This window comes from Cydia amplana, chromosome 14 (assembly GCF_948474715.1).
Source record: "Cydia amplana chromosome 14, ilCydAmpl1.1, whole genome shotgun sequence".
Taxonomy (NCBI): domain Eukaryota; kingdom Metazoa; phylum Arthropoda; class Insecta; order Lepidoptera; family Tortricidae; genus Cydia; species Cydia amplana.
Genome location: NC_086082.1, coordinates 8,478,974 through 8,506,678, shown reverse-complemented (window position 1 = coordinate 8,506,678; position 27,705 = coordinate 8,478,974). Strand labels below are relative to the sequence as shown.

The window sequence follows — 27,705 nt, the reverse complement described above, 5'->3', positions numbered from 1 at the left end:
ATATGCAAGCATAATTCACAGTTTGCTTGTTTCCAATCTTACAGTTTTAATTTATTTATTTTATGCATGATGGCAGTTTTCGTCAGATTTTGTGAAGCGGCAGAATTTTATTTTTATCTTCGGACTAGAGCGAAACATCATTAATATTTAAACATTCCTTTTAAATTTATTCCACCCTTCGCTACGCGTATTCAGCGTTCTTTTTACTGACACCTTTTGATGAGGTTTTGATAATTTACACAACACTTTAGTCAACAAATTGTTATGAGCAATAAACTCAAGGTTTTATTATATATGTATTATTACATTTCCTACTATTTCAGCGTTTATTGCAGGAAATCTTACATTATTACTCATTTAACAGCAATAACCGTTACATTTTATTCGAATTTTGTTACAAAGTATGTTCTCGGTTTGTATAAACACGATTTTCAACCACATTTACCCACACCTACCTACACAGTTAGAATATAAGAAATTAATTTAATAATAAAATACAAATCGCGGGCCACACAAATGGCAAAGACGTTTTTTTTGTATCGGCATTCGAAAGGTTCTTTAGTAGAGTCACGAGCGTAATGAGTGATTCAAATTTATAATCTTAAGCGTAGCGAGTGACCTAAAACACACGAGGTGCAAATGACTGCTTATATACGTGTTGCACTGGCACATCTCATACAACCATCCCCATGAAAGAAAGCAAATGGAATTTACACTTATACATTACGCAATATGATTAAAAGTATACATTTAGAAAATTTACCTACTAAAGGGGCCCACTGATTATCAGTGCGCCGGACGATATCAGCCTCTCAGCTGTTCGGAACTGTCAACTTTTAGTTCTAACCATAGACTAGGAATTCTCTAGACGGAGTTTAGAGCAATTATTTCATGAAACCGATGATGGCAAAAATAAGGGGGTGCGGGGGGACGAGGTGAGCGAATCCCGTGCCGTGATTGGTCCGTTCAAAGACACGGACCAATCACGGCACGGGATTGACTCGAAGATAGAGTAAAACTACCGTATAAGTGGCAGAGGGGGTAGCGTTACTATGCTCAGTCTAGAGGATGTCTTGTCTGTGGTTCTAACTGACAGGCTGATGTCGTCCGGTGGACTGCTAATCAGTGGGCCACTTAACTACTTAATGAAACGCTAAACAGTAACTTTTTGCTCACCACTTGCAAACAGCAAAATCCGCATCAGTATTGGCGCTGCAGTAGTGCAACGTATATGTATATCCATACCTATCTGCACTATCAGCTATCTACAGTTATATCTTCCAGCGCGAATTCAAACTAAATAAGATTATACCAATATAATAGACAAGTAGACATACAACTACATAGCGTTTTAGCCCACTATGCAGCGCAACAATAAGGTTACACTACACTGAGGGCACATTCAGATTTTAAAAGTAAAACGTTGGTTTGATGTTAATCTCATTGCCTCCTTGATAATCTTGATGAATATAATGAACGATACGCCATGAACCTGTATTATGTCAAAATCATATTTTAAACTCTGAATACGCCTGATATTGTACTGTAGACACAGTCTAATGTACCCGAGGGTGCATGTTATATATGCAAAGCAATGTCTACATAATGGAACATCTACAAAGATATTGCATTCAGTTTAATAACATGTTTAATAGAATAATCTTTTGTGGTTGTTTCAGAATAATTAGATTCTGCAACCAGCAAACAGTTGCGATTAGTCTGGGCACGTTCTTAATTAAAACATTTTAGCTTTGGATACTGAATTTGTTTAGATAGTTACTAAATTGTATTTTAGAAATACTAATACAGCGTTACTGGCGACTGGACTTTTATTAAAAAAAAAAGATGATTGAACCTTTGTATAAACTTTTAAACAACTTTTTACCCAGCTATAGATTTATTTTGGGTTGGGTTTTCGATTAAACATGAGCCTCATCAGCGGCAAATCTGATTTCATTCGCTAACACTCAAAATAAAAATACAAATATACAAAAGACGAATAAAAATAACTTTTTTTTGCAAATAAGGTTTTTCATAAGTAAGATTCTACCAGCACTTTTTTGTTTAAGATATTCTTTGGATTCATTATAAGCGATATAATCCTAAATCATTTTATTTTATTTCCTACATTCTTTGAGTTTATTTTATATCTTTGCTCATTGAAATTTTTGTTCGAAAAGATCCCTAAGATAAGTTTGCTTTTGTGCCTACTTGTCTATTATTTTTATCCCCTGTCCAATAAAGTACTAACATAAACACATTAATATTTAACTTTGACAAAATAAACCAACCAACATATTCTTAAAATGTTCATGTATGGGTCCTAATAGGTATCCGAAATAAATGTATTTTGATTTGATTCGATTTAATCTATGTACTTTATGTGTTTAGAGATGAAAATTCCGGAAATAATCAACTTTTTTCTTTGGGGAATATTACGACATAATATAGTTTCTTGTTTTTTTCGGCCTTATTCGTTTTTTTCGGAAGTATTGTAATAACTGAAATTTGCATTGTTTGTTTCGAAAGAAACATGAAAAAAAAACGAGTCGTTTTGAAAGTTTGTCGTATTTTTCCGGGTTTCGTCAACGCTATTAATATTCAAGTTAATGTAAAAACCCGATTCGCCTAAATTAATTCTCTTCATATAATCAAAAGGCAATGTCATTACCATTAGCCCCGACGTGGCCCCGACTACGTTTCCGACGAGACACTGCTCAAAAAGAGTGATTGACGTAACAAATTGCTCCCACTGTCCCGCCCACAGACAAGACATCCTCTAGACTGAGCATAGTAACGCCTCTGCCACTATATACGATAGTTTTACTCCATCTTCGAGTCAAAGTGTCAGAATCCCCTGCCGTGATTGGTCCGTGTCTTTGAACGGACCAATCACGGCACGGGATTCGCTCACCTCGTCCCCCCGCACCCCCGTATTTTTGGCAGCATCGGTTTCATGAAATAATTGCTCTAAACTCCGTCTAGAGGATTCCTAGTCTATGGTCCCGCCCAAAACGCGAAATCGACATTTCCTATTCAGAAACAAGAACGTGATTGTTGGGTAATCCGAGCACTCGGTTGCGGATGACACATGTCAGATTGTATAATCCTTTATTAACTGACATTTCCTTTATCACGGAACGTGAACCTACTGCAATGTCAAACGATATGAGCAATGAAGAAAACAAATGACTGGCACTAATGGAGAAAAGAAGCAATGATGTTGGGATGACATATCCAGACACAACTGACTAGACCGTAATAGATTGCACACATATTCAGAACTTTACAGATATGGTTGGTCAAACCGATTTGTCAGTCAGTAAGAACCAGGAAAACTATACTCATCCTTTTCTTTTGTGTAAGACAAATATAGTATGATTCTCTCTATGTTTGAAATGAGACAGTCCTTTGACAAACTATAGATAAGAAAACTGAAACAGATGACAAACATTTTAGGTTGAGAAGACATGAAGCCACGTAAGTCATAGAGTTTGACCAAGATAAGTCTGCAACGATTTTGATAGCACACGCAGTACAAGTGTTATTTATAGGTCACTATTTCATAGAAGTTCGACGTTTAAAATAACACTATCAAAATCGTTGCAGACTTATCTTGGTCTAACTCTATTAACTTAAATAGGTAATTAATAATCATAAGCCCCCACAATCCGGACAGCTTGTGGCGAACCGAACTGAATGGAAAGTGACGTCTCATGGGTCCCATGCCCCCCGTGAGGCGGTCAGGCCCCTCTCTGCGGCTTTCCTTTATTGGCCGGCTGATGAGAGTTGGGTGGCACTGGCAGAGCTATATATATGCTCGCAGGGTGCAAGTGGAAGATGCATTTGAATAAGACGAGGATTGGCACAGTTGCTGTTAACAGCCTTTTTTTGTGTGTTGGCTTCGGCTCCACGTACTTCCAAATGTCCGTGACTCCATGATCCCGAGATAATATAAAGACAGACAATAATAATCCCGTCCTACTTTTGTTTACTTTTACCAAAATTATGAAACTTGACTACCCCAACAATAACTTAATTCTGTTTATTACTCTATGCTACGTGTGAAAGACGTGTGCTCTTTTTGTTTAATGAAACACTTAAGCTTTTATAATTGCCCAGCAATTAACAAACTTAGGACAAACTCCGAACAAAATTACAAGGAGTTTGACACAGCGAAGCTGGGTCGGTAGGTACTTTGAAATTTATATAGCGTCCAAGATTCTACTAGGGATATAGACTATCTTTTATAGATTCTGCATTAAGAACGCACTGACACTTGTAAACAGGAAAGCCCGTGGCAAGTAGCAACGAGTTGCACCCCTTTCTAACACACAATTGGCCATTTTCGGCACTGAACCCGAATTATGCTGATATTTTTACACATACACATGAACAGGTGCTAAACCAGGATGCAAGTAAAATAAGCGGTCGTCCTTTAGTAGTAAAGAGGCGGCCAAGGGACATCTTACAATAAGTATTGTACTCATACCACTGTCAGAACGACTCGAGCAAAAGTGAGATGTCGGATATTTATAGTTTCAACAAGAATAATTGAAAGATGTTTGCAAGTTGGTAATAAAAGAACTAAGATGTTCTTAATTAATAATGTTAAGTTCAAAGAGAAGTCACATTTGTTATTATGATTTAGAAATTGCATGCTTCGTATCGATGTCGATAACACTTGAGTCGATATTTAATTAATTACCAGCACGGACATGATTATGCTTCATTTAGTAGGTAAGTGATCTGTAATTTGAACTCAGCTAGAATTGACGAGGATTGAGGTCGCCTGCATAAGTTGTCTGGGTAGCAAAGTTCCAATCATCAAAGACGTAAATATACTTATTTACTTACTATGAGAAGTGATACGTTATGGCAATCGTGAGCTAGAGCAGCGGTAGGTAGGTAAATATACATTTATTCTCCTTTTTTTCTTCGCAAATATTGACACATTTTGTCGAATCAGGCGTTACTTTGCGGAAGTCCATAGTAAATACTACAATTATTATTGCTTCGTATTTCCGCTAAATAAATATACGACGACGAAATACGTGTTGAGTTTCGTATTATTGGTGATGGTTTGCTATATTTCTTTACGTATTTCTTTTTGCGGTGAGAGGTGGGAACGTTAATTGCATGTAAAAATACGTACGCAAGTAAACGGGTTCGCGCTACTAAACTTAGAGCCCGATTCTGATTTTAGGTTCTTATTCTGAAACTGTTATGAAATTGATATGTCAGCTGTCAAAAGCGAAACTTCTGGAAGAGTTTCAGAACAAGAAATTAAAATCAGAATAAAACTCTAATAAATCTTTATATGAATTCTCATTATTTTAGCATTTTTATAACTCGATTGTGCTATAAAGTTTAGTTTATAAAATTGCTATAAATTTTATTTTCAGAACAATTAATTATTTTAGCATTTTTAGGGTTCCGTACCCAAAGGGTAAAAACTAAGGGATTACTAAGACTAAGACTCCGCTGTCCGTCCGTCCGTCCGTCCGTCTGTCACCAGGCTGTATCTCACGAACCGTGATAGCTAGACAGTTGAAATTTTCACAGATGATGTATTTCTGTTGCCGCTATAACAACAAATACTAAAAACAGAATAAAATAAAGATTTAAGTGGGGCTCCCATACAACAAACGTGATTTTTGACCGAAGTTAAGCAACGTCGGGCGGGGTCGGTACTTGGATGGGTGACCGTTTCTTTGCTTCTTTCGCTTTATTTTTTGTTGATGGTGCGGAACCCCCCGTGCGCGAGTCCGACTCGCACTTGGCCGATTTTTATTACTCGATTGTGCTACTTTTCAGCTCGCCGGTGACATTGTCATTTATAACTGTACTCACGCAAACCAACTTTTCCAGTAGAAAAATTAAGAAATTCATAATTTGTTTGGAAGGTCGATCCTTCTACTGACAAAGCTGGCTTACCAGAGTATAAAACGGAATCGTGTTAAAAAATATATCTTTCTAGCGTTCATAAAATGCCACACAAACTCTAGCAAATGCAAGTAGGAATATTTGCTTTTAGCGGGTGGCGGGTGCATCCACCGTCTAGCGCTCATACAGTGAACACTATATATAGTTAGGCACTAGTATACCGCTCAAAAGGAAAAGGCATTAAACACGTACATGTTTGTATATTTATACCACGTTCTTCCTTTTCGACGGTAGCGCTGTTCGCTTTTGTGAGAGAAACCCAGTAAGCTGCACGTATCGAGCTTGGAAGAGACTATCTGCGGTATTCGGAAAACAAGATCCGTTCTAGACTAGAGAACGATACGATATGTACTAGATATGTTGTAGTTTAGATTTCAACTAGTTCTCTTTTGCAGCTAAATTCGGGCAACAAATGTCACTTTTACGTTAAAATATCGTAATAATATCTTGTGGAAATCGTTCAAGAGTATCTCCAGAATCGCGGAAATGTCAAATTTGACAGGCTAGATCTTAAAAATATCCTTGTCGTATCTTGGTGATGTCTAATAGACATCTAATAGATGTCTAGTTCAAAATCCGAATCGGGCCCTAAGATTTATTTTCCTTCGAGTTTGAAAAATCTCTTACAGCTGTTCAGTATCGATACGTGTAACATATGACGTTTTGTCGAATTTATGTGATACTTAGTTTGTGAGCGTTTGTGCCCGTAGCCATACGATAAACTGCAGCTCTGACTGAAAATCCTAAGTAAAAACAAAAAAAAAGGTCTGCTGCCAGTTTTTTTCCCACAAACCTTAACCAATCGTAATGAAAATTTAGAAACTAACTGAGGACAAAGTATTTCATGTCGGACTGTTCTGTTTTTTTGCTCTTCTTAAAAAATAAATTTTAAATAACATCCACTAAATTCTGCATCCATCAGGATGTGCAATATTCAAAGCTACGAATTTTGGAAAGGGGTTATTAAATAAATAAAATACAGTCGAATTCAGATTTCCAAAACCTTGTTTACAAATATTAGTTGTTTAAAAATAAATATGGATTAGATACAACTCCAACTTTGATTGCAACTCGGGTTCTGCGGTTCAGAGATTAAACAAGGACAATAGAGACCTTCCCGTCCTTAATGCAAATTGGTTTTGTGGACACTGAATAAATATTTTGATTTATTTGCTAAGCTAAGGCTTTGTATACGCCTGTTGGTATCATTGGAAATGATGATTCACGAGTTCATGACATTTACTTACCTACCCAATTATTTCTAAAAGTTAACTGATAACTGTATAAACGACTATAAACACAATTAACGATTTAACTTATTGATCTAGAATTACCAGGAACGTAAATAAACACTGCTAACTAAGCCCGTGAAAGCACGTCAGTAAATAAATACAACCGATTTGGCCGAAAATGCTTTATCTACCTTAGCTGTTTGATGTAAAGTTATCTGCCTCCCTCGTTTAGCAGGACAAATATGGGCGCTCAGTATAAACAGTTCAATTTAGCTAGGTAGCACGTAACGAAGGGACACGCAATTAAATACATGCGGCTTGCTCGCTGAAAGCTGGGATGGAAGGCTTGATATAATTAATTAATTATCGTTCGTGTGGCTTACAATCTTTTAATGAAAGTTACCTGTAGCCGAATTATGTTTGAAGCCTTTAGGGTCGTATCAAAGCTATAAATGAGCTGCGGTTCCGATAATAAACCTTTCATTGCCTGTTCGAAGCAATTGCGTAAAAATACATTTCATCTTGATACATAAAATAAGCATGGACAATAGTTAATACTATATGAACTATGTCTAATACGTTAGTAAATGTGAGTTTAAAATAAAAATCATCTAGTAAAACAGACGAAAGCGATCACAAACTGAAAAAACTAGCCGTATATATAGCGATTTAAAATCGCAATTAAATAAATGCGGCCGAGTTCACTGAAAGCCGTGATGAAAGAGCTTTATATAAGTACCTAACTATCGTTCGTGTTGCTAACAATCATTTAATTCAGTTAAGTTAGCTATAGCCTAATTATGTTTGAAGTCATTAGGGTCCTTCCCATAGGCGTACGCACGGTGGGGCAAGGTGGGGCAGTTGCCCCACCCTGCTGTCTGACCCGAAGTTAATATTTTTTTTAAATTGGACCAAGATTTATAAGTTTATTTACTTCTGCCCCACCCCTTAACAAATTCTGGGTAATTCTGGGTACGCCCATGGTCCTTCCTGATCAAATCTACAAATGGGTTGTGTTGGAGTGGCCAATAACTATAGCAGTCACCCTATTAAATTATGCAAATCAATATATATAATAAAAGCAAGTGTACAATGTGCGTGCCGCTAAAACTCAGAAATGAGCCCCGATACGTTCAAGGAAGTTATATGGTGTGGTAGCCCTCTATCTCCCGTCCATGAAGAAGTTTCCCGTTTTTACCTCAAGCGTGTGCTTTTGAAGATATAAGGGCTGAAAGTTTCGCCCAGACCCAGACCCAGAAGCAGTCGTTTTGTTTTTGAATTTTGAACCTTAACTTAATAGACGAAAGTTCAGAATATATCGTGAAATATATACCTACAAAAATTTGTAGCTGGTGTGGTGTCTCGGGTCTCGGAGGCATTCCGCAGCATTTCAGAACATTCTGGAATGTCTTTAAATGTTCGAGAACATCCTAGATCATTGTGGAATATTCCAGAACACTCTCGAATATTGTGGAATAGGATGCAGAATATCCTGGAATATTGGAGGCCATTTGATTTTTTTACAACTACCACACAATCACATGTCAACTCTCTGAGCGAAGCCGAGTACCTGAGCTAGTAACATATAAAATTGTCTGGATAACTTTGCGAAACTCGGTATTTTAGTCGCTTCGCCAACTAGTTCCAAAATATTTACGAGCCCGCTATAGGCCCTCGGCGGGCCGAACCGAAAACTTTCGGATTGCGACTTGCCCCAGGAAATTCGCAAATTGGCCTCTGTTAATCATTGCCGGAAAATCGTATTTCGAGCATATTTGATAGACTTATCTACCTAATCCAATCGGTACGCTATTGATTACCGTTCGAATGTTTTACTTGGTTTTATCTTTCAACAATCAGAATACGTAGCGAAGCTCGTTAAATATTACACGATTCAAGCGCGGTGATGCCTTTGACGGCGACACTGGAATTACTTTTAAACTCCAATACTGATTGAGACTTCGTAATTTTCTCAGGATTGCTGGTTTTGAGCTTTTTGAATTTAAAATAACTGAGACGTCTGCGGTGAATAGGTATATATCTAGGTATATTTAGATATATATATGTCGTAGTCAGATCGTATAATCCGCCGTATTACATTACGGCTAGCCGTTTTACAAAACAGGGGCGTTTTGAAATGCGGCGGTTCGACGATTAGCCGGATTGTCATTGCGATACGTTCTTCAATAAGGCGGCCTACGTTTAGCCGCATCGTATCTACTATTTAGATTGTAGAATGACCAGTTCTTTCGGTCGTCTACGTAACCGGAGTTTGACAATGTTTGCAATTTAATTTATTTTTACCATGGTCCCACCGCACTACATGCGTTTCTTTTCCAAAACATTTCCTTCACAACTTAATTAGACGGATCCTATTTCTGGGCGGTTTGCCCTTCGGGCATCTGAAGCTACCTAACGAACCTAACCTACTTACCTACCTACGCTTTTTTCCCCAAAGTGTAATGTTTTCACGGACGTCTCACTAAATCAATAGGTAGGTAGGTTAGGAACGTTAGGTAGCTTCAGATGCCCGAAGGGTAAACCGCTCAGAAATAGGAGCCCCGCGAAGCGGGGCTCCGTCTAGTTAAGTTGCGAAGGAAATGTTTTTTGAAAAGAAACAGTCCGACGAACTCCAGATTTGATGGACACCCCAGCGACATATATATATATGTCATACTTACCGACGGACCGGTAGTTGACGACCGGTCTGAGTGGGTAGTGACCCTGCCTGTGGTCCTGGGTTCGAATCCCCGGTAACGGCATTTATTTGTGTGATGAACACAGTTATTTGTTCCTGTCATGGGTGTTTTCTATGTATCTAGTGCAAGCTTAGCTTTGCTTAGTTTGGGGCTAGATTGATCTGTGTAAGATGTCCCCTAATATTTATTTATTTACTTCAAAAAGTAAATATTAAAACATTAGCTGATTAAACATTCATTTGATGCAAAACGCACTTATAAACTCAGTTACCTTGCTACACTACACTAACTAGGGGGCAAATCAAATTAATGTATGAAATATACCGACCGGTGATCGTGGACCGCATTTTTTATATGATTAGTAAAGTACATACTTAGGTACTAGTTTCGGGCGTCTCCTATCAGCTTGCCTATTCTGAGACTTAAAAGAACTTTAGACTAAATGTCATAATAAAATACGGAGTGTCAGGAGTCCCTACTTACACTCATGATAAATTGAAGTAGCATATTGGGTAGTTCATATATGTATTTCGTATATACATTTTACCTCACGATAAAAGGCATTTTTAACTGATGTATGGCACCAATTAATATACATATTCGAGGGATTGTTCAATACACCCGACGACCTATTTCATGATATGTGGAATGAATCAATATTGTAGATATAATTTACGATCAAAACCGATATAGCCGTTTCATGCGGTGCCAAAGTTTATTGAACGCATCCTCGTTGATAGCTTTATCGTTATTATAGACGTATAGACTATGCATGGCTATTAATATGTCATAAGAAACGGAACGAGGAAATATATTGTTCTCTTTGATGGACACTATTCCTAAGGTTGTATTTTATATAGGTGTTCTGAAATAAAGAAGCTTTTAATGGCCCATTACTCCGAAAGAAACGACGTCGTGACATACAAAGGTAAATAATCAATATCCGTAAGCGCAGAAAATCGTGTTTTAGTTTTTGAATTGGAATGGTCATGGCTTGAAATAATTAATTGGCAATTTGAAACGAACCAGAATTCGTAGCCAGGCCAGGAGAAACTTTGTAAGCAGCAAGTTTGCGAAAAGAAAACTAGATGGGTTCTCCGTAACATTGAAAAGCGGGTTGTATGGGTGGAGCGACTTTACTAGGTATTTTGTTTACTCTGGATTTCTGAATTGCTACGAGATATACGATAAGTGTTAACAATATTCCCTACGTCACAGTTTTACGGGTACCTAATATTTAACCTAATGAAATGTTAATATGTTTTCCATAATGATAACAGTCCAATGACCAATCAGACGGTGTCCTTAAATCTGTCTCGTATAATGTAATGTTTATCAGCTAACACAGAAATTTTCTTTGTGCTTTATACAAATATATGTAAATGTTTCTATACTACGCAAAATAACCATATACTTAACAAATTATACGTAATGATGAGTATAGCCTCATATGTTTTCCTTATATTATATCAAACGAATAAAGTTAATTAATGTAAGTATGTAATTCGGATCAAAGATTTTGAATGTTTGAGATACTTTCTGATTCCGATACCGGTTTACGAATAAGATAAAGGAAACAAAAAGCCACGAATCCTGGATACGGGGCTCATCCTTTCCGCTCCAGCGCAACTATTAGATGTAGTTAGAGATGGTTGAAGCATTAAGAAAACAAGCAAATAGGAATACAAACTTACAAAGCATTACCAAAATACCCTTTAATCTGGCAGAATGAGAAGATTCCTTAAAATGTATTAGCTTCACAGACAGACAATTCATGATAATGGCGTATCTATTAAAATTTCAAAAGCATTAGCTACTTTGTTGACGGACGCGTTTTGCACAAAACAGAGGCACCTATGTAAACGTATTTCCGCTTCTCGTCGTGAAAATCAGTAGGTCGTCATGTAATTTTCTCGTTTTTAGTCTATCTCTGCTCTCTCGGGGCCCCGTTATTCATGAAACGCAAATTGTCAAAGTAGGCTTTGAAGTCAGAGGAATTGCAAGCCAGTTAGTAGGCAACACGAACTCTTGTTCGTGACTTTTGAATAATTGCCAACAGAATTATGAATTCACATGCACATGAATATGAAAAATTACATTGCTCGCGGTGCCCGCTCCTCCATTTTCCCAATTCAGGTTGCGAACGAAATGAGTTTTGCAGAATTCGTTTATTCATGTAAACTACCAACTGTCCTGTCACATTGTTCCTATAAATATTGCTCAGCTTTTCCGTTTTCGCTTCGTTAATTATTCCAGTTTTATATAACAAAGATGAAAGTTCATGGCTAAATCCAGACCGGTTAGAGCCGTATCATCTTAAAAGGTCAAATAGATGCAAGGTGAAATAGGTTTCAAAGATGTACGTAAATGTCGTTCTTATATTCGAGCTTTAACGATAGGTAGTGACGCTGTCAATGTATTTTCATACATTCAACGGCAATGGCGGCATTCAAATTGCTGGCCTAGGCAAGCAATAACTTTGCACCACACATTGAATACGTTGAACATTTAGGATAAAATATTTGGTTTTTATTGAATTTCCGCTCATTTATCGAGAAAAGCAATGTGGTACAGTAATTGGCTGCTTCGTATTACTATACGGCCTCGTTAAACTTTTTGTTACATAGGTACTTAGCTTGAAACTTGGCTTATAACATTTTTATCCTAGGATTCATCCTCTAAACGGGGTGTGATGGGGATGAACAATTAGTACAGGCGAGCAGGATCCGGAAGGGACTATTTTTTAAACAATCAAAGTGTAGTCAGATGATCATTGCTCGGCTTTTCCAAATTATAATCTAAATTATTATTATTATATAGCCCTTTATTCTGAACATATTTGTTGATTTTTGTAGTAATTTTAGTTTTGAATATTTATATGAAGTCTCTTAGTTCAGTGTGCCTGTCGGCAAAGGCCTCCTCCAACTCCTTCCAGTATTTCCTCTCTCTTGCCACCCTTGTCCAGAGTGGTCCCACTGTGAGTATAATTTCGTCTTCCCATCGTGTTAATTGAGTGCCTTTCGATCTTGACCCATCTGTGGGGCGCCACATGAGAATTCTTTGGCTCCACTTCTCTGTCTTGCATCTTATAGTGTGGCCTGCCCATCTCCATTTTTGCTTGTCTATGTGGGTGAGGATGTCTGCTACTTTTGTTCTGGTTCTTATGTCAGAGTTGCGGTTTTTATCCTGTAATTTTATACCGAGCATGCTCCTTTCCATCGCTCTCTGGCACTTCGCAAGTTTATCTCGTTGTTTTTTAGTAAGAGACCAAGTTTCGCAGCCATAGGTTAGACATGGAAGGACACATGTGTTGAAGGTTTTGCTTTTTATCCTTATACCTAGGTTGCTTTTCATGATTTCTTTGAGTGACCAGTATTTGCTCCAGCCGGATGCTATTCTTTTTTCGATTTCTTTATCCATTTGGTCCTTGAAAGATATTATTTGGCCTAGGTATACATACTCTTCTAATAATCTAAATAGGTCAATAATTATCAAATAGTTTAAATAAATAAGAACTATAATACTCGTAGATTATAATTACTAAAAATGTCAGAACAAATGGATTCCCTTATGCTTTGAACTTGACATACGCGGTGGGGCCGCCGTTCTCAATCCCCGGGAATGCCTAATGGGTGTGTAATTAAGTAAATCATTCAGTCTCGTGGAAGGATGGAACAACTGGTTTGTGCTACAAGTAAGATTAACAGGTGTACGCAAACACTGTAATTTACCGCCAGAGCGACACGTTTGTTAAGGTACAATACAATATAAAAACACGCTCCATACAATTGAATAGCTACAGAAGAATACACAGAAAAGGCATGTGTAGAGGTAAAATACAGGCGGTGTGATTTCTAAAGGCTGTACTTCAAGTAAATTTCTAGAGAATTTCAAAAAGACAAAGCTTAGGTATAAACCTCGCCGCCGTCGTATACATTTATTGCTGGGCAGGTACAGGCATCGAGTTTCATGAACGAAAGGGATTCAGCTATTAACGCTGGTAGGCTTTCTAATTCTCCTCACTATGTTTTCCTTCACTGAAAAACTAGCGGTAAATATAAAAGACATCCGCTAGTTTCAACCATTTGATTTGATATTTATCATCTAGCGACCTTCACCAAGGAGGAGTTTTGGCCGAAGGGTGTCAAGTTTCGGCGGTTCCGCGGCCGGTTCCCTGACACTGCGGGGTTGCGTAATGCATCGCAATCATAATGTGATTTTTAGTGTTTAGTTATATTTTTATAATATGTATGCTAGTTTTAAGGTATTTATGTATGGGCCACTATAGTTGCCTGAAATAAGCGATTTCATTCATTCATTCATTTATTTATGGAAATTGCAAGTCTAAACAATTCAGTTGCGCTGCTTTTTTATACTTATTTTATTTATAAAATTTTAAAATGAGGCATTTGCTAAAACTCCTTTTGTTCATTTAGAATCACTCTTTGAATTCTTGCAAACGAGTGTTGCCAAGAGCTTTCATGACGGTAAACCTTTTAGACTGCGTCGCTAAGCCACCGAGGTTTAAAGTATTTCAAATTTCATTGATTAGCCAGCCTATTATGGATAGCTTTATCCATCTTTATCCACGTGATAAAATAACTGTCACTGTTTAACACCGTGGGAAAGAAAGTGACGGACACCGTTTTATCACGCTGTCACGTAGACAAGAACGACCATCATATCCGTACAGGTGCACGGTTTTGTACACTATAAGTTCTGTAACAGAAAAATAATTATTTAAGAATATAGGGTGGCCTTAGAGGGATCTTGAGGGATGGCATTTAACTAAGCGTCGTTATATTGGCTCCAGGAAACTTGGCGCCCCGCCTACTTTTGTTTATGTTTTCGTTCTACATGACCCAGTTTCGTCCGGTCAAAAGTAGCTTTTCTAATATGAAAATATCAAAAGAAAGGGTAGGTACGTATTGAGTGCTTTCAATCTTTTCCAGTCCGTTGAAAACCTACAGGCAAAAGTAATCCGTAAAAAAGTGGAGTGTAATTCTTCCAATATTATATATGGGAGAGTTTGGATGTTGGTTACGTACTTATTTAGGCAAAATAGCGAAAAGCATATATAAAAGTCGTGTTTTTTAACTTATTAACAAATAGGATGATGCTTTTTATTTCGGAGATCGTCTCGCAAAGTCACGAAATATGTGGAAAACTGTATATATGGGAGTGTGATTAATGAGTTTTACGGGAGGGGGCAAAATGTAGTACCTACGTTTTAATAAAACTATAACGAAAAGTACTTAGCCTGATTAATGTAGGTGGGGTTATGAATTAATAGCAATAGCAATTGTAACGTGTAATAGAGATTTAAGCAATCCCGAATACGAGCAGTGTTATCGCCAAATTTATAGCCCCGTGGGCTTACTAGATTAATTACTGGGGTTTAATTTGTCAAGCCTATATCTAACTCCAAATGGATTATTCACTTAAAAGTACCTGTAGTAAACCGACTTCAAATAGGAGGGAATTCTTGATTTGTCGGAATCTTTTATTTTGAATCCTCCCAAACCCATGTTTTGTCTTATAGCACGTAAAATCGTAGACTAAAATGAACGGAAAAAATCGGTAAACATTTATGAAACTACTTCTATGTTATAATGTAGGTAGGTACAATAGGTACATATCATATTTCCTCGACGTAATAGTAATTTTAAGTTCAAAGGAAGGCCTTGCCTTGCAGCATACTATTAAAATAAGTCGCTGGGAGCGTTAGTAAACATCTCAAGCCAGCGGAAGCAAAGCTAACGAGCAATCGTCGAGGAGTAGGAGACACATTCGAGCATCAACTTCATCCCTATATCATTCTTACAATATTCACATCGCATCTCGCTCGCGCTCTAATGTATGCACGAGCGAGATACACTGATAGTTATGTCAAAATAAGATCGATCAAGTTGTTAAGTTCGAATGCAGCTCCGGGTAGCGTAGTCACCAGTAACAAGGCTGCCGTTTGATTATCTGAATAGCGAGTTTCAATAGGGTTATACATACATCTACACATCTCGCCTCGAGTTCCATAAGGCTGGATATGGAAAAAGTCAACTTTTCAGAAGAGTAATAGTTATTTGTACAACAAGAGATCAAAGTTTGATATTTCTTCGAGTGCTTATTTTGAGTCCCGTCCAAGCGAAAGATTCTATACTAGATTCACGAGCGTAGCGAGTGAATCTAATTTAGAATCTTGAGCGTAGTAAGAGACTCAAAAGCGCACGAGATGTAAATAACTTTGATCTCGTGTAATTCACAAAACTTTTCAGCAGTGAGAACATATTAGAGAACCCGAAAAATAAATTGACATATTTGTTTGCCAATATGCCTATAATAATAATGCTTTATGCCTCACGGAAATAAATAAAATCGTCAAATCAGACCTTATGTATTTTCTGTATATCGGAAACTGAAAATGACAAAAATATCGGAGTCAGGTTCTATTAGAAAGATAATGAACTATCTATATAGTACCGTACGGTAAAATGTAATTTTGGCCGAACATTCACATCCGACGTTATGGAATTCGAGTAGAGAATATTTTTAGCGTTTGATGTATCTTTGAATACAAGTATCAGTACCAGTATTGAAGTCGAAGTAACAGCGGGTTTTTTTTGTACCGGTACCGGTAACAAGTTCCACATCCAACTGCAAGATTTACCAAAAAGTTTCTGTGCACAAAAATCACATTCTCTAGCTATTTTGCATTCTATATAACTTTGTGTAAGTATCTCTCCTGTCGACACCTAATAACTAATTTTGAAAACAATGACAAATCACAAAATGTATCGATGTACGGACCTATTAATGGTCACAAAGTGCTACGCCGTAGCGCCCGTAGCGTTTCAATCATGTATGTAGCGGAAAACAATAGAAAACCGCGCGTGCGCCGCATCCATGGACGATGTTTAGATCTTATAGAAATATACCTAATATACCATACGTTGCGTACGTGGGATAAGGTTGTCCCTGCCTTAATACGTTAATTTGTGAAACTATGAGAATAACTTCGCTATTAGCTTATAGCCCGTCTGTCGAGTTTAGTCTACACACCTACAGATCTCCAGTCAATACAAATAAACAATGAGCGTCAACTCGCTGTATTCCTTCAATAGATGGAGACAATAGTAAAAGGAAACATTCCAGGGGCAGGGGAACAACAGGAGCCGCATTCGGGTTATACATGTCTAAACTTGATTTAAAATTACTTGTAGTGCATCCCGCTCTGTATGTATGTGCGATTGTCCGATGCATAGTTTGCGTGCAATATGCAGTTTTCGCAGTGAGGCGGGAGACAATTTGATGACGTCGTTACGGTGAAGTAGATGGCCCGCGCTACTATATCTCGGCAGTTTTGGGGTCCCAATAGTGGTATTTAGACCTCAAAACTGCCGGCAGGTACGTAGCTTTATTTAATTACCTATTCTGGGCAAATAATTCAAGGAAAACTAAATAACAAGTTATGTTTAAAACAGGTTTAGATGTATTCAGATTTCACCATTGACAGCTGACGGATAATATCCATTACAAATGAATAACAAGGAATTACTCTGAATAGACCTCTTGATTTCTTTTAGTGTTCGAACCGTTGACATGCCTTTGCTCTGTAAGCGATTGGAGTTACGATCAAGGACCATTACCCTTTTTGCGGCAGCGGTGTCTCCCATTATGCTCCCAGTTCATAGATATCTGAGCAGACTTCATAAGTTTATATGTACATGGTTTTATTACTAGTATGGCATAAACGCAGTATAACTTACTTATAAGACGCCCAGCTTAGAGTATAAAGTGGGTACGAGCAGTTTTAAATTGAATTTTTGACTGTCGTTTAGGATTTTGTTTTAAAATTACGGCATTTTGCAGAAAATGCCTGGTTGCCGGGATAATTCCCTTAACTAAATTGAAAATTTAAGGTACACATGAGTAAGTTTGATATGTATCGACCTAATTTCGGAATTTAAATACATTATGTAGGCACCCGGAGCAGGTTTGCAATTCAAACGTGGCCGTACGCCATCGTGGCTTTTGCCAATATGGTAATCATTTTACGTACCTAATTAGGTAAAGAGAAGTAGTAAAATAAATTTAGTATAGCTTTCTACTTATCTAAACAAACAGTATTAAGTATGATTGTAAGAAATACGTATTATTTAGCTCTAAGAACGAATTAAGTAAATAAATCTAATTAAAAGATTTTATTTTCCAGTTTTTAAAGAGATTTTTCTACGTTCCTGCTTCGGAGATACGATAATACACTAAATACACAAAAAACTTTAAAACTTAATTTCTTAATCAGGACTTAACGAAACTTAGGTACTTAACTATATCTCTCACATCAAAATCGCGTCAAATTCAGGCTCGAGGCTCAGTGAAACAGTATTAATAACAATAACTACCTACTCTGCTACACCACACATAACAGCCGTAATGGCCATTACAAAAGAAGATTAAAGTTTTGCCCAAAGAGCATTCGCCTAGTATAGTAGAGTAACTATTTAAACTCAATTATGGAAACAACTATAACGTAATTGCGTGTTTCAAATGATCAAAGCAATTAAAATCTGACTCACATTCGATCTAGTTTCCGACGAGTATCTGACCGATACCAATCAAATAATCCTCCAGCCTATTTATCATCAGAAACTCATTAACACACAATAGCGTTATTAAAATGTATACGAGGATGTTTTATCAAGCAATGCCTTCCAAGGAATAAATTGTTTGCGTATGCTTCCCATTCTGTTTCCAAATTCGGGTCTGCGACATTGTTAGGTACTACGTATATGGTAATGAAATGACATCACATTTGACAAAGTGAATCTAATTTGTGTACGACTTAGTTTAAACGCAGACTTGTACTGAAATTAGTATATTTGTCGAAATACTTAACGTATATCTTACTCTTATTGACACACACATACCTACCTACAAGTTCGGTCCTAATGTTTGCTGTGACACTGTCAGAGTTGTTTGGTAGGTATATACATGAAATTAAGAATTTAATGTTACGATTAACGACTGCTTCGATGAAAAAGGGTTGGTGATTCCAGAACCTTTCCAAAATAAGAACCGTGCTTATATCCAATTTATTTTTAGATTTTTTGTATCTGTAATAGGATAAAAATACAGTAAAATATGGAAAGTTAGGAAACCTTTTTCAACCTCCATTGAAAGAGTTCATGATTCTGAGTGGAAAAAGTACAGGCACGTAAAAAAATAGGGTACGGTTTTTAAGTACTTAGGTAGATTTTCATTTGGGATGCATTATGTTAAATGAGACAAAAATACTTTATTTCCTTTATTAAATATAAATAGGTACGAATTTTATGCCATGTGGGTCGATGACCTTTGTCAAAAATACGAAAATACTGTTTAACTTCGTCTACAACGTCCCGGGCAATTTTAATTCTATATCTCCGACAAAATGACTTCGTTAATAAAATTACGCCATTATCCTTACTTAATCATGAAAGTTACTTGTAAAGCCAAGCCGGTGAAACGCGTCCCTACACCATCGCTGGGGAAAGGCGGGAAAAACCAGAATTAGCAATTTATTTAGGCGCCGAAAAAGCGTTTTTTGTTAATTGTACTGGAAAAGCAATTTTACTCGGAAACAACAAGTTTAATTAATTAACGAAAGCTTGCCTTTGAATGAAAATGTCAAAAAGTCAAATCACGTGAAATATCAGAGTATTCAGAGTAAAGTTAGGTATTCATAAAGTGTTTGGCAATTGGGACCCCTATTTAACTTTCTGAATAAAGTTGGTTAAGTTAGCTTCGAAAGTTGGCCGTGGGTACTTCGGTGGAAACGTAGGGGGAGCTGTACGTAGGACGTGGTTGGCATAACAATAATCGAGGAAGTCACCTGAGGTGTCAGGAGGGTCAGGGGGCCGGTGCCTCTGCCGGCCGTTCCACCAGCACCCGCAGCAAGGCATTTCGGAATCCTCACTTAACTGACACTGTTCATTGCGCCTTATGTTAAAGAAACACGACATCAAAACTATTTATCATTAATAAGTAGTAAACATTTTCGAAATGTTTTCCGTCATGAAAGTTGCGAAAAAACGAACGAGAAAATTTCCCAGCGGCATTGGCGTGAAAACTTTTATTATCTGCAGTTAAAATGTTGCAGGCGTATGAATTGTGCCCTAAAGCCACATGAGTGAGCCAGAGAGAGTTTCACATGAATATGAAATGTCGAGAGCCATCAGTTTGCGTTCAGGTCGGGAGAACTTGTGCGATGGTCGGCATCGCGTTTGTCGCAGTCGCAGCCTGGCACGCGCCCGCCCGCCGCGGCGCCCTGCGCTCAACTGCGGTTAAATGATGAGGGTTTTCTATTTTCAATGTCATGTATGTATGCTGTCTTGTTATTTTCCTTCTTTATGGGACAAATGCTAAACAATTTATATCCCGTAATGGCAGTTTTCTGGTATATCTAACAATTTGTTTGTTTTGGCCGTTTACTTGTATTTTTCTTAGCGAGACAAACATCGGCCGAAATTTTTAATTAAAGGGTAATATAGTACTTAGTCTACTTTAAGAGCTTAATTTATACAAGTACAATTTAACCACGAGCCTTTCCAGTGTTTCAATAAATGGATTTCTAATGTCTTTAAACGGTTTATCAGAATCACTAATGATTCTTAAATATAATCTCATCAAAATTGTGATTATAATTAATTAATAGTTAGTCACGATTTTATTTTATTTTATACAAAATACAGAGAGCCATAATGAGCTGGTTGAGAAAATAAGCAAATAACCACAACATTACACAATTTCTAAAGGTGCGACTTAAGTGCATATAAATAATATAAAATATTATCCTATTCCACTTTAACAAATTAATGACAGAGAAGTAGATACCTAATTCAATTATGATAATTTAAACAGATGGGACGTCAATAGGCATTATGGATAACCGAAATCTTCACTTGAATGAAGGATACTTAAACAATTAATAAAGTCCTAAGATACCCCTCGACTTCGCCAATTTTGAAATATCTCAGGAGTGACTTTCGAATTTCTTAAGTGATTGCCAGTGACATTGCTACTTTTGTGTAACTGCCTATGTCAACTATAAACGATCAAACAGTACCTAGGCAATAAATAATAGAATAGTAGAAAGTTTCTTACTCCTAATACCTGACATGACATATCATAAATACACATACCTACAAGTATGTACAGTCGACGTTAAAAGCATGTTTACACTTTCCCACCTGACTGCTTTGTAATAAGGAGGAAAAAGGTTGCACTGACAGATCATATCCATAATAAATCAGTATCAATTTCATAATCTGTTATATAGGCAGAAATTGCCTCCAAGTCTTGTTATATCTAGAAAATAAATGAAGCCATTGTATGTAGACGTGGGCATCGTTAGTTGACCGAAGCGTAGCGAAGGTCTACGTTTTGACTCGGGCATTTTGCTTTTGTATGTCCGGATGTTCTCCTCTACAGGTCGCAATTCTTAATCGATTTTCGTGAAATTTTGTGACCGAATTCTATGACTAAATAAAATTTTTTTGTCGATCCGGTTTTTGGAAATTTTTCAAAATGGTGGAGTCGTGCTAGCTCCCGCCGAAACAAATAGTCGTATCGGTATCATAAGAGTTTTTTCTTTTTGAGATATGTTTATAGATTGAATGGCGAAAAATTCAGAAAATTTGTATCGCTGGTTTTGGCGGTATTTAGATATTTAGTTTTTACTTGAGAATGAGTAGCTAAATTTCGTCAGCTTTAGTAAGAACTATAATGGCGTATTTTGCAAACGTTCGCTTTTTTGTTTGCATCGGCAGGTCCCTGGTTCCATCCCCAGTAATTGTATACTGCTACATAACTTTTTGTATTTTTTTTATACTTAAATTTTATATAGTTGTTTTTTATTTTATTTTTTTATTTTGAAAAATGAAAAATTTCGTATTTTTCATTTATCAAGCGCGGGTTAAGCGTATTCGTTTAATTTTTGTTTGTAGCTTTATGTAGTTTTTAATTTTTTGTTTATATTACATGTACTATACCTATATTTTATTTAATAAATATTTTTGCCATACATTTATTCAGTTTTAAGCTCTGCTCGCGAGGTCTACAGCTCACAGAGCCACTAGTTAGTTAAGCCAGAAAACAAAAAAGCTGTTGTATTAACTATTCAGTATTAAGACACGACGTTTCTATTAATAGTGATTGAATGAATATTTTTTTTTACATTGGGGATATTATAAGTCTTCAAAGAGCAATGTAGAATTGTGCTCAAGCTTCCAAGAATGTCTAAAATGCCTTTCCAGTTTTAATTTTACCGAAATTATTTATCCAAGACCCGCCTACTAAAATAAAAGAGGGCAAAAAAGATGAAAAGAAAGCTATGCATAAGAAAAAAAATATTATCTTTGTTGTTCTTACCGACATAAGCTGTTTTTGTTTAGCACGGCTATTTTTAGTGCCAAGTATTCTATAAATATTTTATTATTGGATGAAAAATTATGGCATGGATGGGTGTAGGACTGTAGGATGCTCTCCAATAACGTTCGATAGGTAAATTATACATACAGCGTGAACATACTAAATAGTATACTGACCTATTCGGAACGTATCATGAGATTGTATGAAAGCCACCATAACATATAAGAGGACTGGAGACCACCACTACTCACCACTACATGCCTCTAATTAACCGTACTTGCACAAATATATTATGTTAGCATATCGTTCCTCAGTAAACAAAAACAAAGGAGATGTAGGTTTATAAATGAAAGGTTCACGGAAAGAACATGTCTGTAGTCACATTTTTCGGAAAATGTTATTTTTATATTTTTTATCTCAAAATGAAGAGCTCTTAATGAACTATTAGTTATATCTTTTGCTACCACTGTATAATAAATGTAACACAACTTTATTTTTAGTTAAATAATACCTGGTCACGGAATTACCATACGTTTTGACATTGTTCCAAATCGAATTTAAACTGTTGTGAGACATACTAACACCTAGGCTCCCCGAAACATGTCGCGCGAGTGACTTAAAACAAGTGATTCTAAACCGTAAAATTATTCAATTGTTCCAAGTTTTAAAACCGCGATTACTCAAAATGTCACGAGTGTGACTAGACATGTTCTTTCCGTGGACCTAGGGGTCACAAACCCGGTTTCACCGAAATCGAAAAAACCGGGTTTTCGGCCAATTGCCAAAACCGGGTTTTGACTTTGATAAAACCGGCTTTTTCGAGGTTTTCGATTTTACAGTTTTATAAACATAGTTTAATTATATTGATGAGCATTATGAGCAACAATTACTTCAGAGTTTATTATTATATTCAGAACAATACATTATACGAAGTTCGTATGTGTACGTATTATATAAAAAACTGTTTACTATTTTCACTAAATATCCCTTAATTTAATACGTACACGTACATACTACGTAATACGTAGTTTAAATAACATTTTAGTAGGAACGCTCGTTGATCTCTAGTTAAAAATGTTGATTGTAGTAATTATAACAAAAGTCAATCTCGCGAAATTTACTATGTACAGTTTTCTTCTTCTTTGTTCCTTCAGGTTCCTTTGCCTTTGTTAGAAATGGCTAAGAAGGTGTTGTTCCTATATGTCCAGTCCATGATCGCCTTCCCCATCAGATTTCTTATATCCTCAGCTGATGTAGCGGCCGCAACCAAATGAAATCCCTTGTAACTTACATCGTTTAGCGAGTTGGGTATTATCAGCGGTGTGTGTTTCCTGAAGGAGGACTATGTCAACCCCGTTGTCACGTAATAGTTTGCTTAGGCATTCCGTTGCAGAATTGCTGACTATGAGGTTAAAAACTTTATTAATGGAATTTTATGGTCTTGGTAAAGATAGAGTAAATAGAAATGTCGTGGAAGACTGAATCCTAAAAATACTTGCTTATTTTACAAATTATATGTAAAATCGAAATCACCGAAAAACCCGGAAACCCGGTTTTGCTGTTGCACAAAAACCGAAAAACCGGTTTTCTAGAAATACGCACGGTTTTGTGACCCTTCAAATATCATTCAAAGATACGTCGACATCATGTATGGCGCCATTTAAGGTTGAGAGTTCATTTCAGGATTTGTTGTAAGTCAAATAGTGTCTGTTAATATAAATCTCTTCGTAATAAAAATAAATAATATGTTATCCGTTTTTCTCTGCCTCATCAGCGCCGGCAAAGCACCTTTAGTTGACTAGATAATCGGGGAGAACTATGCAGTGTTTTATGACAACGTGTCGGGGCCAGCCTTTGTATAAACTGAAGTGCAGCTTCAGTGGATGCAGCTCCTACTTTATTCACTTCAGAGGGTAAGAAAATACCTGTCTATCTTACCTGCCTTAGGGTGCTAAAGTTTGTATGCTATTTTAAACAAGGCATTGGTATGCCTCTCTGGTTTTTTTTAACTCTGTATGGTTACAGAGATAAAAAAACTAAAAAAATAATCAAAAGTTTTAAAGAAGTTAGCTAAATAAATTACCTCCGCATAAAAACTTTACATTGTACAATCGATCAACGAATAATTTACCTGACTCTACAGCGAGCTGCACAAGTGCATAACCACTTTATGAATGATTTCCATTCAAAAAGTGGTTATGCACTTTTGTAGCTGTGTGTACATTTATATTTTATTTTTGTATATGGCTTTATTTCCCTAAGATAACATGAATAGCTATTGCTAAGGCTTAGAGAAATATTTAATATGCAGGCGTTGTACAAAGCATCTTTTAATATTCACATATTTCCCATCTCATGGATGATCGCGAGAAATTCCAATAAATGCTTATAGATGCTGAAAATGCTCAGGAAATAGTACGTAGGACCTAGATCTAGCCTGAGGTATGAATATATTAAATATTGGCCTCTGCGAAATAGCGTACCGACTTTTATTCATACACAATTGTAATATTGTTAATGAATAAATATGTTTATAAGAAATAATATGTTTCAATGTTATAGACAGATTATACCTACATAGTCTCAATACGAAATTATTATTGTACATTGAGTTATCCTTGAACATATCAAAATTACTACTTTAAACTACGTAATACAATACGTATATACAGGGTGGTCCAAACCTTGACGTCCAAAACTTTTTTTTAGATTCCTCACGTCGTGGGCTATCAGAATATACCCCATGTATGTTAGCCGATTTTCCGTAGTTTTCGAGTTATGATTTTTTAAACTTTTAACTTTTGTTATGAAATTCCGGGGTTCCCATACAGGGTGGCTAAAAAATAACTGCATTCCCGTTGCCAGGGAGGTTTTGGGATTATACTGAGCAAATTTTATTATGGGACCAACACCGAAATCGCGAAATTTTTGGACGTCAAGGTTTGGACCACCCTGTATATAGCCGCTTTAACTATCTACGATTTGGAAATGAATAATTTGCGTTTTATCCAAGGTATGTATGTATAATAAAAACAAATCGAATTGAGTAGGTACTTATCTGAAGTTTTAATTGGTAGGGATAGTAACAAATTTTAGTTGCAATAGCGCCACGGTTAAAACTTTAAAAATTAAGAACTGGGTCACAACTCCTATAGAGGTACATTATTTAAGTGGCAGAGGGCAGAGATAACAAAATTGAGTGGGCTGACTCAGCCGTTGGCATTATTCCAAAACGATATTGTAATGTTCTTGCTAATAAAAGGGTAAAAATCGCAATACTGACAGTAACGACCAAAAATATATCACGCTCGTGTTTTTTTTTGGTTTATAGGTACGTTTATTTATAGTAAGTACCTACTTAATAAATATACCTGACCTAATGACAATGGGTTACGTAAAGTATGAAATGAACCCTTTCTTATAATAGTAGTTTATGCAACAGTGATATAATAAGGGTTCTTAAAATTCAAGGGTCGAAGTTACAAAACGAGACGTAGTCGAGTTTTGTAAAAAAAGACCCGAGAATTTTAAGAACCAATTATGAGCTGTTGCATACATTACTTTTTCTATGACAGCTGCAGCAAAAAAAAAAAAAAAGAGTTATTATTAAAAAAAAAGAGTTATTATTAAAAAAAAAGAGTTATTATTTAAAAAAAAAAGAGTTATTATTAAAAAAAAAAGAGTTATTATTAAAAAAAAAGAGTTATTATTTAAAAAAAATTGAGTTATTATTTAAAAAAAAAAGAGTTGTTATTGTAAATGAAAACATACCTCTTTCAATCAAGATGATCGGAACTTGTATCTTAAAAAAAAATAAAGCAGTTGTATTATACTCATAAGATGACTGCTAGCAGTCATCTTATGAGCCTATAGACAAAGCATTCAAATGACATTGCTTTAGATATCACTGTCAGTCATTTAATTGACACATTTAAGTGCTGGAGTAGAAAAAAATACATAGGTACTTTCAAATGAAATAACTTACGTAACAAACATAGATATGCAACGAAATTTTGTAGTCACTTAAAAATCGGTTTTACAACCATTTTAAAAGTATTCAGACTTTGTCAAACCAGTGGAAAGCAGCTCCCACAGCACTTTCCTTCTTATATTTTCAGGTACTAAAACAAATGAGGTGTAAACCTTGAAGATATTCGCATCTAGTGCCAAAAAGTATACACCCCTTTGTTCTTGGGGTTACTGAGATAAGATCGATAAGTATATATATATATATATATATATATATATATATATACTGATAACAGTGAAAACAGACTGTATACTAAGTGGAAGTTTGAATTTACTTTTGAAATCTTTCATTGCAAATACCGACGCAGTAATACTGGCATAGTCTGAACTGAATCCAAATTCCAAAGGTACATTTGCTGTAAATCAAAGCTTTAAAATATTGACAGCGAGTAACAAACATACCTGTAGCCGACCCGGTGTTGACAAGAGGTTGCTTCTGTCCAGTTTGCTGAACTATCGTCGTCGGTGGAAAATTCATCTGGCCAGCAACAGTCTTCTCCGGTTGTGGCTGCGTGATCTTCATATAAGGAGTAGGAGATGCAGGCAAGGACAACGGGGAAGGTAACCGTAAAGGTGACGTGGGTGTGCCTAGGTTAGACGGTAAAGACAATTTGGACTCCGAAGACATAAAGGGTTTCGTTTTACAAAGGATATCAGAATTTTCTGAGGATTCAGGAGTGCAGAGGACTGTAGGTAAGGATATTTTAAGCGAGCCATTTCTTGTTAGAGGCGTGTTGTCTTCGGGCGGCGAGGCAGCCATGATGCTGTATAAAGAAAATAGAGCCATTCAGTTTTATGGAGACAAATTTATGGGATCTATGTATAAGTACGAATGAATAATGATAGCCATATCTTACTCGTGCATGGCTTACAAACAAAGATTTATTTCTTCTATGTTTCTCGTAGCAAACACAATATACCTAATAAAATATTATTATTTCGGTTATTTTACTGCAAAAACATTTTCTATTTTCGCTAAGCCATAAATTTCATTTACTTGAGAAGAAATAAATAAGAGTTTGTAACTGGGGCTACCGTTTTCAAACCTTATTCCCAAAGCATTTAGGATTCCCGCAAACTGGCATTAAATATTCAGGGGGACGGGACTCAAGAGATCAAACCTACATAACTTCTAGTAATTGACGGCTGGTAATAAAACAAAATATATTTAAAAATTATTAAAGCAATTTTAGTAACAAAAAAATAAGTAAATCACCTTTAAAATCTTTGATTAATATTTTGGTGTCTCGATTGACTATTGACCAAGAGTTCTCTAACAACTGCTTAAATATTTGCAAAATATTCAGTTTGAACGTGAGTTCGCTCCTAGTACTAGGTTTACCCACTTGCCATTGAATGATGACTAGCTTAAGTAGGTGTAGTTACAAACTGGC

General features: G+C 36.3%; 1 protein-coding gene across 2 annotated transcripts in view; it reads right to left on the bottom strand.

Moving 5' to 3' along the window:
- Positions 1-27,123, bottom strand: part of LOC134654082 (cytochrome b5 reductase 4) — a 50,474-nt gene extending 23,351 nt beyond the window's left edge. The window contains exon 1 of one of the 2 annotated variants that reach the window (XM_063509499.1): positions 26,714-27,123. In XM_063509499.1, the coding sequence (XP_063365569.1) occupies positions 26,714-27,098 (385 nt within the window). In that variant the 5' untranslated portion in view covers positions 27,099-27,123. Of the gene's footprint in view, positions 1-19,745; positions 20,250-26,713 lie in introns of those variants that run through there. The other variant, XM_063509500.1, reaches the window with a different exon arrangement.
- Between the last annotated feature and the right edge of the window lie 582 nt (positions 27,124-27,705).